Genomic DNA, 18,358 nt, shown 5'->3' on the forward strand with positions numbered 1-18,358 from the left:
AATGCCTCTTAGTGAAAAAATGTTTCCTAACATCTAGCCTAAACCTCCTTTCTTCCTAAATTTTAACTACTGATCATGTCAAAGATTACATCCATCTATACACAACATACTGACTGATATACCCAGGCTTAGCTACAATATTTTATGAGTGGTATCAAAATTACTTCAAGGTAGTCACTGCCAGCTGCTGCTCAAAGTGATAACCACAGTTACTCCCTAATTACTTTGCCCTGTCACTAAGCAAATGCATATTTAACTTGCTCTCCTGTTTCTCCCTCAGATATTACAATTTTCCAAGATTTTCCTCGTATTTAACTTCTCATTTTTTTCCAAGGACATGTCAGATTGTATTTTTCCTCTCCATTCAGTTACATTCAATTTCTTGTTTCCAAGATTTTTAGATTATGTTGGTGTTTTTTTATTTTTTTAAGTGTTAATAAAAGAAAAATAGAGGTAAAAGATTTTTCTTTTTTTATACCTGTTTTTAACACCCATCTTAAGGTCATCTGTAAATACCACCAATATTCTCATTATAGGCTGTCTGACATAATTTATCTAGGACTTGCACCAAAACAGACAAGTTGTTTCCTTCAAGAATTAAACTAGAAGCAAAACTAGTTTTTCTAAATTTACACAGTGAAGTTAGGGTCAAAAAAAAGTAACTAAATAATAAGATACGTACATTAGAAGTTCTCTCAAAAGAAAAACCATAAAATGCTTAGGCAGGATTAGTTCTGCCATTTCTAGACAGACATGAAGTAAGAGCGTAAGGAAAGAACAAGTTCTCAACATCCCTTTCATTAGCCAAGCATATTTCCTGGTCCAGTTACATCAATAATCCTGGAATGAAGTTGGACAGCTGCACGGGAAAGTGGGACCTACAAAGCATCTTTCCTTGCCTTCAGGAGGACACTTTTGCAATGGACACTGCATGATAAAGTAAAAACTCCTCGGTCATTACATTTCCCCACGCCCCCAGAGTGAATGGTTTGGAGAAAGGAGCTTTTCTGAAGAATGAAATAGAGGCTGAAGCAGTTTACAATGACACTCATGACACTAACAGATTGGGTTAGCTGTGTGTTGCCCAGACACCCTTGGAAATTTACAGATGGCAATTTCCTCTGAATGCCTCTTTCTCTTCACTTCAGCCTCACTCAGCACCTGCCTTCTCTTTTTCTTTGCTTTATTCCCCTTAGCTGTATTTTCATTTTCTTCCCTGGTCTATTTGCTAAACCTACTTCACCCAGTAAAGAAATTATGACACTAACTTGATGTTTTTCTTTATGATTCCTGCTTTCAGAACAGCAGCATTCCCAGGTGCACACCGCCTAGCACACCAGCCAAGAAAAAGACTTCTGAAAAGCCTTAGGAGACTAAAGATCTCCAGATAAATTGATAAAGAAAAACTATGGGGTGATCAAAAACTCAAAAAGCTTTTGGCAGTAAAAAAAAATTGCCTGTATGACAGACAAAAGTAAGGATGGAGAAGTGCTAGATAGCTCCCTACCTTCAGGGTGACAGGTAGTAAGCACTGCTTGCTCAACCACACGTTTTGTGACAATCTCAGATTGCCCATCAATCATCAACAGTATATGCAGGGATTAAACCAACATTCAAAATACATTAACTACTACAGATTGTAGCATCCTTGTCGAGACCAGACTGCAAAAGCTTATTTACTCGATTCTCACCATACACTTTTCATACCTACCTTCATCTTGGGTCAGCAGTTTTCATGGAAAGCTAAGATTTTCTCACTAAGTAGAAAAAACAGCTCCATGAAATCTCTAAAACCACGGTTGTATGATATTCCATGAGATTATTTCCAAGCACTTTGTTTTGTTTTTGCAAAAGAGAATTAATTCTAAATATTCTTAGTGATTTTCAGTTTCATTCTATGTTATGTATTTGTTGCTCTGCTTAGAGTGGTATCAGTAATATTGACATATATTCATACACACTTGGCAAAAACTATCAGCTCAGAGGACCCAAATTTCAGATACAGCAAAGAAAAAAGGTTTGAATTGATGTGAAAGATCAGCATATTAGATAGGCAAACCCTTCTCCAATATGGCTATATGTAGTTGTGGGGTACAAGACAAACATTTTGACACGTGTTGCATTGGCCACAAAACATTGCTAACAGAACATACTAAAATAAAAATGAGTGCTGTACATCAAAGGAAGAAAATATTTTAGATTCAGGCCAACAGCATCCTGGCTTGTATTAAAAATAGCGTGGACAGGAGGATTAGGACAGTGATTCTTCCTCTATACTCAGCACACCTCTAATCCCATGTTCTGTTTTGGGTACCTCACCACAAGGACATGGAGGTGCTGTACTGTGGACAAGGAAGGGTCCAGACGGGAAATGGGTCTTCTTTAGTCTGGAAAAAAAGGATGCTCAGGGGATATGCTCTCACTTACTGCAACTACCTAAAAGGAAGTTGTAGCAAGGCAGGTGTTGGTCTCTCCTCCCAAGTAACAATCAGTAGGACAGAAGGAAATGGCCTCAAGTTGCACCAGGGGAGGTTTAGATTGGAGATTAGGAAAAATTTGTTTACTAAAAAGGGCTAAGCATTCGAACTGCCTAGGTAAGTGGAGTCACCAACTCTGGAGGGATTTGAAAGAAGTGTAGACATGGTGCTTGGGAACATAGTTTAATGGTGGTCCTTGGCAGTGTCAGGTTAACAGTTGGACTCAATGATCTTAAAGGTCCTTCATAACCAAAATGATTCTGTAACTCTATGAATAATCACTTCAGTTGATCTACTGGTTGTGCTCCTGTTGATACAGCCTAGTATGCAGTTAGCTTTTATTGCTACAAGGGCACACTGCTGACCTGAAACCCAAGCAAATTTTTCTATTGCTTTCAGCAAGGCCTGAATACCAGACTGAACATCTAATAAAGAGCCAACAGACAGAGAACAGTGGTAACAAAACAGCAAACATGAGCTTACAACTACTGATGTGTGTCAGAAAAGCTGAGATGCAGCTATGCTCATCCTGTTAAAACAGCTGCTTTTAAAAACATGACTGCCTTCACTTTCTGAACCAGCTTTTTCCTAGCTCCATATGGAAGAATAAAGCAAAATATCTGTTTTCTCATACTACAGCGTATTCAGCTACAGCTGGCATAAAGGTGGGGGTCGTCTTTAATAAAGATGAAAATGTTATTTGCGATAAACAGATCTAGTGATACTGCTTCCTGCTGCAGAAGAGCTCGCAACTATCTCCCAGTACTCAAGCACGGGACTTAGCCAACGAACTTGCAAAACTAAGCCCTGTTATGTTTGTTACTATTGCAACTTCTTCAAAACAGTTCATTGTGGGGTGTTACTGATAGCTGATGGAAATATGAAAAGCTGCATCTACTCTTCTGTCTTAAACAGAATTATTTAACATTCAGTTTAACAAACCAGTTTCAAAGGATTTAAACTCTCCTCTCCCATACACACAAAAACACCCCTAACAATAAACCAAACAAAAGAAGAAAGTAAACAGAAGTGAACCCTCAGCATAAGCTGAAGGGGTTTAAAAAGAATCTGGCTTTTTGGTCTCTTGCATCAGTTTGTTTTGAACACCAGGGCTAGCTAGAACATCAAAACATACATAGAGACACTGTTTATTCTAAGTGCTAAAGTTACAGCCCTGGTTTTAACCCATCAACAGCTGCTATGTCTATCCATTCTATCTGAATCGCTTTCAAATTCAATCCCATCAACTACAATGATATTTTCAATTATACATCACAGTGCAAAACTTACAGATCTGTTAATTCTTATACTAGCCAACCCGCTCTAGAAAGATAAACAAGGCAAGTTAAACAAGCATTTTATTACCATCGTGACAGAGACAGTACAGAATGCAGGTATTTTCATGCATGATAAAAAAAAAGTGAGTGCATATTCCAGCTCTTCAGATCCGTAAGTGCTACAAAAATTTTCCCAAGAGATTTGACTTATAACTAAGTACAGCAAAAAAACCGAACAAGCCTTCAGCTGTGAATGCTTTAAGACAACAATTGTTTTCAAGAAGAAAAGTCTCAGAGTTAGCTTCCACTTATAGACAGCAAAGTAATTCACAGGTTGCAAACTTACTCACTAGCGTAATCATCAAAATATGAAGCACAAAGCTTCTAGAAACACCTTCTCCAACTAAGGTGAGTTCAGATGACAGAGAACTTCCAACCACAGTCCTCCTGCCTCCCACCTCTCCAGCTGACCTGTGACTATCCTGGTGGTATTGCTATTTCTCCAGTAACACATCACTCAGGACCTAATTTAGTATCACATGGTCTTGAATCTCCTCAGCTTCTGTCTGAAACGGAAATGCCTATTTGGATACAGGAGTTACTTCCCTAGCCATCCCAGAATAATTCGGAAACAAATCTCATAACACAAGCCCACAAAATGAAGACTGAGGAACTGGAATTGCCACAGTACTTTTTGAACTTGCAAGTCAATAACCATAGTTATGAGAACAGTGGAAGTACATGCAATTATAGTTTATTTCTTGCAGTATGTTATGATTCGCATACTACTAGAAATCTTTTGGGGATTAGCACTGAAGCTTAACCTTAAAATGTTGCAATTCACAGAAGCAGTGGATCAAAGAAAATGAGAGAAAAATAGTTTTTGAGCACAATCCTGTACTTCCATAGCCAAGAATGCATTACCAGTAAAGGTGGAAAGCCAACAAGACTTCAGAAATATAAAAGTTTCCTTTTTGTGACTTTGTAGCAACAGCATAGTCCCTATTAAGATGGTGCTGTAATTATCCCTCAGTTTAAGAAAATAACTATTGAAATGTTTTTGCCAACAAAAACACCCCAAACCTTTACAATATGACAAAAAAGTAGAAAAAGAGAACAAGGAAGGTTTCAGCAGCTTGAACAACTAATCATTCTACTGCAAGTGAAGACTTTATGTTGGGATTCATAGCTTATATCATGAACCCAAAGCTATTTTCCAGATTATTTTTCCCCCTCCCAAATAATGTCTCACAGGTGTCTCACCTGGTCCATTATAATCCCAAGCATGCTATGGCTGAGTATTTCTTTTTATACTCACTCCATTCAGTTCTGCTATATATTTTTGACAAAGCCATGGGGAACTTATCCTAGCTGGTTCAACCAAAAGTTTCTTAAAGCCTCTAGATGAAAAATAAATGGTAACTGAGAGGCTTGTATTTCATATGCCAGAAGCCCAGATAACTACCAGGGCAGACCACTTAAAACAATAACTGATTAAAAAAACTATACATTCTGATATAGGAGTACAGATCTTACTATGCCTCACCATTTTCCAATTAATTTTTTTAACTTCTTTTTAAAATAATAGTAAGAAATCAAAGGGTTATTTTTGCTAAGCTAACCTGTTAACGCCTGTGACCGCGCTTTCATTTTACAGGTCTACTTTTTAAAAAAGTAATATGATAAAATATACAGATATTAAGAATTAACCTCTATGTATATGCTACTGAATCCTCTGGAGTAGTCTATGCAACTGCTAAGAACAACAAACACTTCCAGAAAAGCAGTACTTATACTTCCAGATCTTTGCTGTTCTTCCATTTGAAACAAAACCCTCAAACAAAATACCCCACACTCCGCAAAACCCTGCAAAAGCAAATATTTTTTCCAGTTTCTCAGAGATTACTGCAGGCTTAAGATTTTCATTTCAGGAAAGAGATTAGTGCAATGTAAAAAGACTCTGGTTTGGTGATCAATAATCAGCATTTCTAGAAGGATAGACTTGTTTGTGAAGTCTTAAGGTGAACACATACAAGAACGAACTTTTATTTAAAAAATGCTCTTTCTGGACAAAAGGCTTAAGCGTAAGTTTCTCTCCCATACACCTGGCCATAGCACAGGTGAACAGTAAGAGTAAGCATATGTGTAGTTTCTTTGGATACCACCAAGAGAACCAGGCAGTCTACAAATCAAAAGCATCACTTTTATAATGTTTCACTGATAGTGCATTACTGTCCCAAAGTCATAATCAAAGGAAAAGTTTTGCTTTAGACTAGATGATGAAAACTGCAAAGCTCTTTCCTGTGATATTTAAGTAGTTCACATTATCCTCATAGAAATGAATGATTACATGAAGTTTTCTATAGCTGTTATTTTTTTGAATAAGGAGTTAAGGTTTTGAAGAAATGCATACAGTGTTACCCTGTGCCTTCACTACCTAAGAGCTTTTCCATATGAAGCTGATAAACACAGGTACTCCTTCAGGTAGTAATGAGACACAGAACCATGGTCTGGTTGAGTTTGTGCCACCACTGACAAGCCAGTCTCTGCCCCGAGATCACCCCTGCTCACATCTGGTAGACGACCATCCCCCACGTGGTTCAACATTTCTCTCATCTGTGGGTGCAAATCAGCCTTGCCTGAGCCACAGCTTGGAAGGCAGCTGTGAGGCTGAGGAACACACCTGCTACAGCGAACTGGATACCCCTCTAACACAGGCACCCTAGAGGAAAGGACACACACCACTCTTCCAGCCTGCACAGGCCTTGGTGGAGACAACAGGACGGCCTGGGTAAGGGACCAGGTAGCCAATACCCACCCCTCATTGTTGCGCCTCCCGGCCACGCAGACCACTCGTTACAGCCGAGCATTTGGCCTCCCACCGGCACCGCGGCGCCCCACCCCCGGGCCCACCATCCCCCCCCACCGAAAACCTGTGAGGTGAGGCCGACCATTGCCTCACAGCCCCACACCGCCCCCTCATGCGGGGTTACACCCGCCAGCCAACTTTCCTCTTCCCCCCCTCCCTCATCATCTCATTACTGGGCTACCACGGAAACAGCGCCTCAGCGGTAACGGGAAGCCGCCCGAAGGGCACCCGGAGCCCTCTCGAACGGGGTCGAAAGCTCCTCCTCAGGGACCTCCACCGCCACCACTTTCCTCCTCCCCCGCCCCACGTCGCAATTCCCCCTCTGGCACGAGCTAGCGGCCCCCAACGGTCGCCACCCGCGCGCGGCAGCCGCCCCTCCCCCTCACCGCCGCGCCACGGCAGCCCGCCGCGCGCGCGCCAACACCCCCCCCCCCCCCCCAACGCAACCGCGAGAGCCGCGCTCAGGCACGCGCGTCACACCAACGCGCCAACCAACCAGGAGGCAGCAGCACCTGCGCCCGCGGTTTGCGAACTGGAGGCGGGGCCGCCTTTGAGTGGCAGCTGTGATCAGCCTATCAGCCAGCGGCGCCCCGCCCCCCGTTGCGCCCAAAACGCTGCTGGAGAGGGGGCGGATCCCTTCTAGCTTATCCCCCCCCTCACCCCCCCCTCGGCGGCCGCTCACTCCCTCCGCCCCTCCGAGGCTCTCAGCAGATTGACAGGCGGTCCGGCCAATAAGCGCGGAGGCCGCTTGCGCGGCGACACAGCTCGGGACCAATGGGAGCGGCAGCTGGGCGGAGGCCCGAGGTTTCCAAACGCTCCGCGGCGCCATGGGCTGAAAACTAAACCGAGATGGAATCTCCCAGTCTGAACCGGTTTGAGCCGGTTCCGAGTCTGTGGCATTAGGAGGGGGGAGAGGCGCCGCGCTCAGTCCCTGCTACCACCGCTGCCTCCGCCGCTGTGCGTGTGACCTGCTCGTAGGGGAGCCCGCAAGGGGGAATCGCCAGCGCAGCTGAAGGGGGGCAAAGTTTAGTGCGAGGCCCCGGGGGGTGGGTGGGAATGGGGGCGAACTGATCCGCCGGCCAAGCTGAGGGGAGAGCGGCAGCAACAGGAGTAGCCACAGACCCAGCTACACGGGCCGGGGCCTGGGCAGCCAGCGACGCGGGAGAGGGAGAACCAGGGCCCCGCCGAGCCGCAGCCAGGGCCACGAGGAAGGTAGAAGCTTTCCCCTAAGTACTAGCGGCCTTGGGAGGCCAGAGCCCCGCGTCGATCCCCTCTCCTGAGCGAAAGGAGGGCAACGCGCCCTGACTGCTGCGAATCCGGCAGCGGGCGGCCTTGCTCCTGGGCTGAGGGGAAGGCGCGGAGCCGACAGGAGCGCACGCCCCGAGGGCCGTAGGCTTCTGCCGGGCGCCGGGTGCAGTAAGGCCAGGGCAAGCTTGCTATAGGGGGTAGTGCGGGGAGGAGAGGAGTGGCGCTGGTGGTACATACCCGATAGGGAGGGGAGGGGGGGTGCGCTCGTCTTTCCCCCCCCTCGTTTTTGTTTTTTTTTTTTTAATTTTTTTGTGGGGGGAGGGTTATTTTTGGTGGTGTTTTTTTTTGTTGGTTTTTTTTTTTTTTTTTTTGCGTGTTGTTAGAAACTTCGGTCACCCACCCCTATTTTTTGAAGCAAGAAGCTGTAAGAAACACGTAGGTAAGTGAGTGCTCAGGCAACGGAGAGGAAGGGGGGGGGTGTTGGGATGGGTAGCGCGGTAGGGGGCGAGGGGGGAGCGCAGTGGGAAGGGGTATGGCCGTGCATGTGCCCCTATGGAGGGCGTGAAGTCTTCGCTGGGGGAAAGAGGCGTCCTGGGCGCCGAGGAAAAACCCCGAGTGGGGGTGCATTTAAAATGGGGTTTTGGGTAGAAGCATCCTAGGCCTTGCCGAGCGGCTGAAAGGAGCCCGGAGCCTACCGCGGGTGCTGCGGGGAAAGCGGCGGGGAGGCCGGGCAGCGGCTGCTGGGGTCCGAGCGGGCTGGGACACATAATCTGTAAATTATTAGGAGTGGAAGTTTCCAGAAATATTTTTTTGTGTGTGTGTCTAGTGCAGCAGTATTGAAACGTCCGCCTGCATCACGTGGGGGCCCTGTATAGAGCGCAGGGAGGGAGCCCGGGGAGGGGAGGGGAGGGGAAGGAGGGGCTGCGCCGCCGCTGGCCCGCCGTGCTCTGCAGGGCCCCGGCCCGCCCGTTCGGGGGGCTTCGCCGCCCTTTCCTGCGCCATACAGGTTCTTCCCATTCTCGTCCCCCCGTTCGTGCACCGGGGAACAGCCGCGGCGGCTTGGCGGCGGGAAGAGGGGAAAAAGGCCTCTGCGCTGGGTGGGTGTGTTGAGTTATTTCGGGCGCGGCCGCCGTACCGAAAAAAAAAAAAATGCTCCGAGGTGTGGGGGCAGTCAGATGGTTGCAGAGCGGGGTTATTTTAATCCTCGTACGCCGGGGCACACACGTGTGCGAGGGAAGGAATCGTTTTCGTTGGGATTGCTGGTGTATGCGCCTGTGCTGTGCTCCTTTTTCGCATCGTGCAGCTGGAGGAATTTACAAGTGATGCAACTAATTCGTTGGAAGAGGGTAGTGGGGTGGCGATTCGGTTGTGTTCAGTAGCGGAATTGCATGCTTAGTAGTGGGGCACAGTGAATCTTCTAGGCTGGTTTGTGTCTTTTCAGTTGCTGCCCCCAGTGAGCTTTAAGTTGCTGGGTCGAAGGTGCTCTAGGGTTCATTGTGTATACTCAGCATTTCTTGCTATTAAAATCTATGCAGCTGTTCCTGCGTACTACGTGCTTAAATTAGTCAGGTATATAACAATAATAACTGTAGCGTTAAACTTAAAAGGTCTAGGGTCATGGAGAGTTGGGAGAACTATGTAAACAGTACTGGAAATGCAGTTCTTTTGACCTTCGGTAGATGTCAGATTCTGGCTATATTGTAGTGGAGATTTTTTTAAAACAACTTTTTCTTTTGTTTCTATTTCCCCATATATTGGTAGTGTTGAATTGATAAGTGGCGATTGTTAGAGCTAAGGTTAAAACCTGTTCCGGTGTTAAGGTATGGTGAGGAGAGGGAGAAAGTGTAGGAGCATAGTAAATCAAAGATTACAATCTTCATGTGGAGTGTTAGGAGTAGGAAATCGAGTTGTTTGCAGTTCGTATGGACCATAAAGCCGCCATTTCTGTGTTTCGGTTTCCGAGGAGGTAGGTCATTTTGAAGATCATGCTGGGAGTGGCAGAGAGCCCTATTCAAAACATTTCCTTTCTGCTTCCATGTGGTTAATAACTTCTCCTGGTCACGTGGCTCCTCGTTAGCGCTCTTCAGGCTGAGTAAGGCACCGGGACATCCTTAAATCCGAAATGAGCGGCCCCACCTGAGGAGCCACTGACTTAGGAGGTTTCTTGTAGTTTGAAAACCGCTCTCCCGGCTCTGCCATGGGGGCCAGATGTGAACAAAAAGGGGCGGGCCCGTCTCGACAGCAGGCGTGTCTGGTGGGAGTGCTAACAGCTATGAGCTCAGGGAGGTCATTAATAGGTCCAGTTTCCTTCTGGTAATGCTGCTTGCTGCCCCTTTGCCAGACGAAATTTTCAAAGGGCCCGAGTTAAAATAATAAGCCGTCCCTGCTGATTAGTTTCTTGCTTCTGAATTTCAACTTGCCGTTTTTCAAGGTTGGGGGCGTGGAGCTGCAGTTTTACTTCGTTTTCTACTTGATCTTTTCCTTCTGTTTTTCCATGTAGATGTTGTAAAAGGGATGTCTGGATGTTGATACAGCCCTCAAAATGCTTTTAGTGTGGTAATACTAACTAAATGATTTTTATTTCGGAAAACATTAAAGTGTTTTAGGTTTTGAAGTTAATGGCTTTCTGTAGAAAGTGAATTTCTTGACACTACTTGCAAATATGCATTTCTAAACAAAAGGTTTCTCTTGTCTGTATGCTATTGTAGGTCTTTCAGTTGATTAGTAATTACTTGGGTTGAGGCACAGGTTTGTCTTGCTGTTAACTTTTGGGTGTAATTATGTAAGGCATAAAACGAATTCATGAAGTTACTTAGGGCAGATCTGACTTCTAGCTTACACTACAGAATCGGTTAGCTGGGAGTATTGGGGCTCTTTCTGGAAGAGTTAGAGCTATCAGAACATTCAGAAAGATACTAGCGTAACTTTTTGAGTGATCTTGGAGTTGTCCAGACTACTGTTTTTTTGTCAAGTGAGTGGTTTTAGAGATCTGTAGCTTTATCATCCTGAACACTAGAGCCAAGTGGAAGGAGAGCTGCTGTACTGAGGAGGGAAGGAGTGTGTGTTACAGTTGCCAGTGACTGTGTGAAGAGGGAAACCAGCTTGATCAGGTGCTTCCAACATGGGGAGTGGTGTGAAAAGGTTAGAGTATAATTTACCACCCACAGTTCTGTGGTTCTTGGCTTATTTTCTTGCTTTTCCCGATTGCCTGTATTTTGTACTAGTCTTTGGCTGGTAAGCATCTTACTTGAATACCCACAGTCACACACACCCCACTTTGACTTCCTGTGTATAATATTGAGGCTACTATATCTAGGACAAAGAGTTAATGCATGTATGTGTTGCTGGTTTTATGGGACCTGAAATGTCCAGTAGTATTCCATTTCAGTGTTAAAGGATCTGATGTGGTACACCAAGTAACCTGCTGAACTAACAGTCCCCTCAACTTCAGTCTCTCAAAGTGGATTCATTCAGTTTTCTTAATTTCAATGGAAATTTCTTACTCGTACTTAGCTCAAAAACTAGTAGATTGCTTCTTGTTGTTCCCCCTCCCCACCCCAAGGATTTGAAAACTTCCCCCCTCACTAATTCATTAACGTGTGTACACATGTCACTTCCATAATCAAGTGTTTAAAAGTTTTTGGAACTGACCTTCTAATTGTGCTTGTTGACCTTGGAAGCTCAAAATTTAACTGGGATTGTTAGTGTGGGTTTTGGTTGTAATGATACTTGGTATTTCTACCAGGAAATGTAATTGATTTACATGTTTAGGGACTGGTAGGAGCTGATAGCCACTTGGAAATAAGTTTTAGCTTGCTGGCAAAGCAGCCCATTTGTAGTGAGACTCATTATGTTGTATCTGCTAAAGACCCTGAGAATTTAGTTGGTGTAGTGATGTGTACATTTTTCAGTTTGTTTTGCTACTTGCTCAGTGGTTGAGGGAGTGTTGTGTTCAGTACTGCTAATGTAGGCCATGTCATTCAAATGAGATTCTTAAGTTGAAGCACTTGCTTTACATCTAATCATAATTTATTAATTGACATTTTTTAAATTTATCTTGCAGTAATCTATGCCAGCAATTATGACAATGTTAGCAGACCATGCAGCTCGTCAGCTGCTGGATTTTAACCAGAAACTGGATATCAATCTCTTGGACAATGTGGTGAACTGCTTGTACCATGGAGAAGGTGCACAGGTAATGTGGACTTAGAACCATTGTTTATTGACAGTGTTTAATTTTGTAACAAATCAGTTGAGCTAAATTAATTCAATAAAAATCAGTAATATTAGTGAATTTAATTCGTTAGTGATTGGAGTATCACTGGTAATTTGTGTACCCTGGTTTAAAGGAAGGCCTCCTGTAATGAATATGAAAGTGGCACTAAAAAAAAATGCTGGTTTTGTGTGTGCTCATTTTTAATATGCTTTCTACTGTTGATAAGGATGAACAAGTATGATTTGGTAAGGGCACTTCTGCTTGCAGCTTCCTTCTCTTACCCTTTTCAGGAAGACCTGAGCTGCCTTTTGTTAGTTATCATGGGCAGGATTGTGAAGGCACAAATTTAATTTCAGTTTCACTGAAGATTTGCATTCAAAAGAAAAATATTCATGATGTTACTGCTCTCTATATATTTACAAATATATACTAGAATGTATTATAATATAAATACTTACATATACTGTATGTATGTTCATATGTGTGACAACACATCCAAGAGAAGAGCTTGACCTTCATGTGTCAGTTCCCCCCTCCTTTTACTCCTTGTTTGCACAGGTTCTTCTTGTGGTCTTTTCTTCAGACTTAGTGCAGAATGGGAAGTTGCAAGTTCAAATAGGGGGAATGTGTGCATTGGTGTGTTTGCATATATTGTCTTGAAAGTGAATCTTGTATTGCTTTTACCTATTTCTTAAACTATTTTGAAAATAAGACTTAGATGTTAAAAGCTCCTACAAAGTGTGTAAAAAGTTCCTACAAGGGTGTTGGCATAGTTCTGATAAATTCTAATAGCTCATGCTTAAATTGGGAATTTCAGTGTCAGGCATCCCGTACTAAGATATTCTTGCTTAACAATTAAGTGAATTAAAATGAGACAAAGTAGCTGATGCTTTTTTATTCCTTCCAGCTGTTAAAATATTAATGGTTTATGTGTCTTTTTTAAAATGAAAGCTTTTGTAGGGCTTACTAATGTGCATTGCTACAGATCCTGAAATACCTTGCTGTTTTTTGAAATATTTGCATTTTGAGTTCCCTAAATTCGAATAGTTTACTAGCATTAGTTTATTTTGAAATTATCATATCTCAGGAAACTGCTTGTAAAATTGCTAAAAGTATGGACTTGTGTTTTGTAAGTGATAGTTTGTTTACTGCTTTACAAAGTAGGTGGTGTTTATAGTGTTATTTTGTTTGAATGAATCAAAAAGTTGAGAAGGTTTTTAAGGAGAATAGAGTATTTACAGCAAACACAATGATCAAATTGCTATTCTGGTATTCTGAGAAGTTGCTTCACTAACAATGGCTGGGTATAAGGTATGTAGAAAATGACTGCAGTAAGAAGCAAAAATTCAAGAGGTGGCTTTCAGCTGGGAAAAGAAAATTACAATAGAAACATATTTTCAGTATATGTACGAATATGTGTCACTTAAATGAAAATTTCGGTTTTCTATTCTAGTCTGTTTTCAGAGGTGGAGATGTAATTTAGTGACTCTGAGAGGTCTTATCTCTTCCACAGAGTTCAAAAATTCTGGCAGGAAAAATGGTTCTCTGTGGAGCCTGTCACTCAAATTATGACATAAAGGGTGTCAGAAATAACAGAGGTTGAGGAAACTAAATATTAAAATTGGGAGATTAACAGTGGGTTGCCCAGGGTAATGTTAGGGTAGAAGAGGTTTAGAATGCAGCCTGGATGGCCCATGCTGAACTTGCTTTCAGATTCACTTGTCTGCTTCTATGTAGTTCTTATCTCTGCTTGCAAACTCTTACCTGCTGTTCTATGTTAGGCAAGAGAGAAGCTCTCTTCTGTCCTAGACGTCTTGGAAAGGATGTCTCCAACCCCACCCCAGTGCAACTCATGACTTAAGGGTACTTCAGACAACTCATAGGTGTTTACCTAGACTCATCCCAGACTCTTCATTCCGTTTTTCTGTTAGAGCTTCATATATTTATAAGGATTATTTGCTGATTCTCTTTTTTAGTAGTAACAACACATTAAGAATTTGTTCTTGATGAAGCATTACTGTTAAATTTATACAGTTTTAATGGAACTCCAGAAAAGAAGTTAATGGGCATCAGACCAAAGTTTTCAGTGCTTGAGCAAGGAATATTCAGCTTCTCTGTTTTGCAGGTGTTGCAGTTTGATCCTGTGATATGTCACCAGTATTAGCACTAAACGGGCCAGTATAAAAACAAACACAGGTTGGACCTGGAAGTAGTACAGCTGTTCTTCCCTTGAGCATCAAAAGTGCTGATTTTTGTAAGCTCTGAGGTCATTCCATGAGAATATAATACTAGTTTCAGGTTGGAAAGAAGTATTCATGTGGGACTTCTCCATATCAAATCTACGGGGATTTGCTTGCTAGTCATAGACTGTGTTTGACAGGAAATTGCTCCACTGTGCTCAATTATGTTAAGTAGGGATACCAGAGCTGCCTGGAGGTTTTAGACATCCTTGCTGTTTGCTGTCATAGCTTTCACTTATAATTTGGTGAACCCCATACCCAATTTGTTGTTTTCTCACATTGTATGTATATGGATTTGGGGTCTCAATGGGGTTTCTGTCTTACTGAAAATACATGCTTTCTTACACTAATTGATTAGCTCAAATATGTTTTTGTAGCAAACTAGAGATCTGCATAGCTTGTAGTAAGTTCTAAAGCTTCAAATTAAAGCTTACAGCTTCAACTGCTGTGCAGTTCCATTTAAGTTGCTCTAGAGCGCAGTGGAAGAATGAAGCAAGTTCTGTTAATTGTGATGTAAAAATTTCGTGTTGGTCAGACAGTGTCTGATTCTTGTAGATAACATAACTTGCAGCAAGGTTTGTCAGTACACTGAATTTTTGGAAATGGCTAACATAATTTGGCTCCCTAAAAATGCTTATGGACTTATCCAGACTTCTAAAACAATAGCTGAAATGGATTCAGCCATTTCAGTGTGTAATTTCTTCAGATGAGGTTTTGCAACTTACTGAAACCATAGTATCTAGTACAATAATTGGTAATGTCAGTCCAAGGAAGAGCAAACCATTAGCACGACCAACTCCCTTCCTTTCCCCTAAGCAGTTTTTTATTATTGTTTTGTAAGCTGTTAGATGTATCAAGGGATTCCTCAGAAGTAGAGATCGGGGATCTGTAATGATCTGTTCTGCAACAGTTCCTACTTCAGCAATGTTGCAGCATGATAGGTATTCCTTAAAGCTGGCCTATGAGAATACTTCCAGGTGAACGAGGAAGTTTGGGTGCCCTTAAAATAGAATTCTGTCTAGATGACTTCATTCAAGGGGAGAAACTTCTTTCTCAAGTATATTTTCCCTCTAAAGTGCACTGTTCTCACACATCCATTTTTGCTATAGATTCATCGTTCAGTATGGAAAGATGAAAGTAAGTATATTACTGTCTTGCATCAAGACATTTGGAGTTTGATTGTTAATAAACTTCAGTTGCCACACAGAAGGAGGCTTAACGGACTTGTTGCTTATAAGTGAGTTCTGCCTAACTTGCATAAGTGATTTAAAGATTTTACAGGTTAATGCCTTCACTGACAGTATATATATTTTTAAATAATCTAACACTAATACTTTGTTTCTTTTACTTGATTTTAGCAAAGAATGGCACAGGAGGTCTTGACTCACTTAAAAGAACATCCTGATGCATGGACAAGAGTTGATACTATTTTGGAGTTCTCTCAGAACATGAATACCAAAGTAAGCAAATTAACATTTATTTAGTTTTTCTCTTTCTTCCATTCATAAACTTTGAGGAAGGTATCTCATAGAAAGCCATAGGCTTTCTTGATTCAAACCACATTTTTTGTCTTGTTCCCAAAGCTGGCTTTAAACAAGAACTGTGAATGGACAAAATACTTAAACCTCCTTTTACATTGACAAGAATTTCTTTATATATATAAAAAAAAAAAAGTAAAGCTAAACTGGAAATAATGTTTTTTCCAAGGCACATGCAAGCATGATGCCAATTCCAAAGACTGGTTTGTGTCTGTACACATCTGAGTAATGTAAAGACTACTAGAGCCACATTTTGTCCTTGGGTAAGTGCATGGCTGTATTTGGTAATGAGAGCCATGTGTACGTTATGAAGACAATTTGTCCCTCAGTGTATTAAAGACAATATAGAAACCTTATTAGGCCTTCTGAGCAGTAAGTGAAAGTTCAGTACCCTAAACTCACTGCAGTAGATTAATCTTTACTAATATGCAGAACACACTTGTTTTTTACCACTGTTTTTAATCTGTCCATCATGGTTGAGACTAAAAAGGGCAACATTCTGCTTTTTGCTACAATTTTAAGTGCTTTGCCTAAGGCTTCTGAAGTTTGAACCAAGAAGTTGATCGAAATGTGTTTTCACTGTCTTTAAGTTTGATTATGATTATCTCAACTGATATGCATGATTTTCTGCTTGATACACACAGTATTCGAACAGAAAATAATTGTGTTTGGAGGGTTTCTGAAATCAGGCAGTTTTAATGAAACAGTTCATTTTTTTAAATTGTTCTCTAAAGTTGAGGGGAAAACAGTTTAAAGAACTTCCTCAAAGTGCTAACCTTTAAGTAACAGTGTTTGCCTGTTTGCTTGCCTGGTAAACTTTGCTTTTTATACTGACAGACATTACTAATGTTTAAGTTGATTTATCAACAGTATTTTTAAAAACTCAAATTTGTCTTGTGAAAAATGAGATGATTAGAGGAACAGAAAGAAAGCAACAGGTAAAGAATTCTTCAATTTACATAAATTGCAAATGATTTGGTGCTAAATTTATGCACTATGACATTTGGCTTTTATGCAATCATATTTTTTCTTTAATTAAAGCTGTTAACACTACCTGATATTAATCATAATGTTCCATTATGTTGATTGCTTGTAATAGGAAGAAAAGGGGTGTCTTCCTGTGCAACTGACACAGCTAGGCTTTGACGGCAGGCCTCCACAAGGTCTACCCTTTTGATTCCCTTTAACTGAATTCTGTTCATCAATTGTTTTTGTTTCTTGGGAGGTGGGTGGGAAAGGGATTCGGTGCATAGAGTAAGTAAAAAAAGGTACCATAGACATTTCTACCATAGGGATCATTTCATACCTTTTTTTCAGTCTTTGCTGTTACCTGTCCCTCATCTTCATAACTGAGCAATGAATTGCTGTTAGACAAATAGAAATAAGGAAATAGCAAATGAGGTTTGAAAGATGTCTGTTTTATGCACAGTTCAAATGTCTTTGCATGCACCATTGCAAAGTTGATGAAAAAGTATGCTGATAGTTTAGGTGGCAAAACTCGTAATTGGTGTCAGTGACTTTAGCTTTGGTGAGTTTTGTTGTCAGGGAAATATTAAAAATCATAGAGAATCCTAGGGTCAAATGAAGCTTGAAAATAAAAAGCCAGAAAGCCTCCTGTAATGTTCAGGCAGGCTGATGAAGCCTTTAAATATGGAATCACAGGAAGGGTGTATAGATGAAGTGATTCTGTTACTGCTACCGTTCAGTTTCATGTGTGAGTGTTAGAAAAAATGGCTATTTCTGAGGAAGGCATGAACAAGACGTTAGGAGACCACAGAACTGATGTACGTGTGAAAGATTGAGTAGAAACCTAGACAGCATGATCCTCTTTGTGGTTAAAGGTACGTAAATCTGAATTAGATACTGTAGCAGATAATGAGATATAGGTGCGGCAAATTGCTGGAGGTTTTTGTCTTTTGGAAAAGCTTAAGCAGGGAAAGTGTTTTTAATAGTATTTTATTAATAATAAAATATGTGGTCTGTCCTTAGTTTATGTAAGATTTTTTTAAAGTTTGTTAGTCATGGAGTGCTTCTGTAAAATGAAACTAGGCTTGCCATTCTTGTCTTAAAGTCCAAAGGCTGACTTGTGGAACAAAAGCCTGTAAACAAAATTAACATTTTTGGGTAGCTGTTTTCTGAAAGGACTGTTCGTATGTGTACCTGTAGAATCTAGACATTTAGATATAGTTCAGATCTGCTTCACAAATGTTAGCACTGTCTGTTGTTAGTGTTCATACTTCAGACATTGTTAAAAACTTTTTGAATTATTTTGGGTATTGTGAAAGTGAATTAGGTGTCTAAATCTATAGCACTGATTGAAGTAACTTCCTGTAAAATGAAGCATTTTGCTTTAGAACATTTTCATACATTTTTCTGTTGACTTCATTTTGCTTTTATGTTAAGTAATTAAGTAAATTTATAGATAAAAATCCAGATAAACTTGTTGCTGGCCATGAAGAAAGAGACCTGTTAATTCATAATTTTTCTCAATTT

At 41.5% G+C, this 18,358-nt stretch overlaps 1 protein-coding gene across 4 annotated transcripts in view; it reads left to right on the forward strand.

Moving 5' to 3' along the window:
• Positions 1-7,442: 7,442 nt before the first annotated feature.
• Positions 7,443-18,358, forward strand: part of XPO1 (exportin 1) — a 37,216-nt gene continuing 26,300 nt past the window's right edge. The window contains exons 1-4 of one of the 4 annotated variants that reach the window (XM_030446897.1): positions 7,443-7,580; positions 8,255-8,310; positions 11,935-12,066; positions 15,686-15,787. In XM_030446897.1, the coding sequence (XP_030302757.1) occupies positions 11,941-12,066; positions 15,686-15,787 (228 nt within the window). In that variant the 5' untranslated portion in view covers positions 7,443-7,580; positions 8,255-8,310; positions 11,935-11,940. The other 3 variants (XM_030446899.1, XM_008500552.2, XM_030446898.1) reach the window with 3 other exon arrangements.

Source organism: Calypte anna, chromosome 3 (assembly GCF_003957555.1).
Source record: "Calypte anna isolate BGI_N300 chromosome 3, bCalAnn1_v1.p, whole genome shotgun sequence".
In the NCBI taxonomy this organism is placed as follows: domain Eukaryota; kingdom Metazoa; phylum Chordata; class Aves; order Apodiformes; family Trochilidae; genus Calypte; species Calypte anna.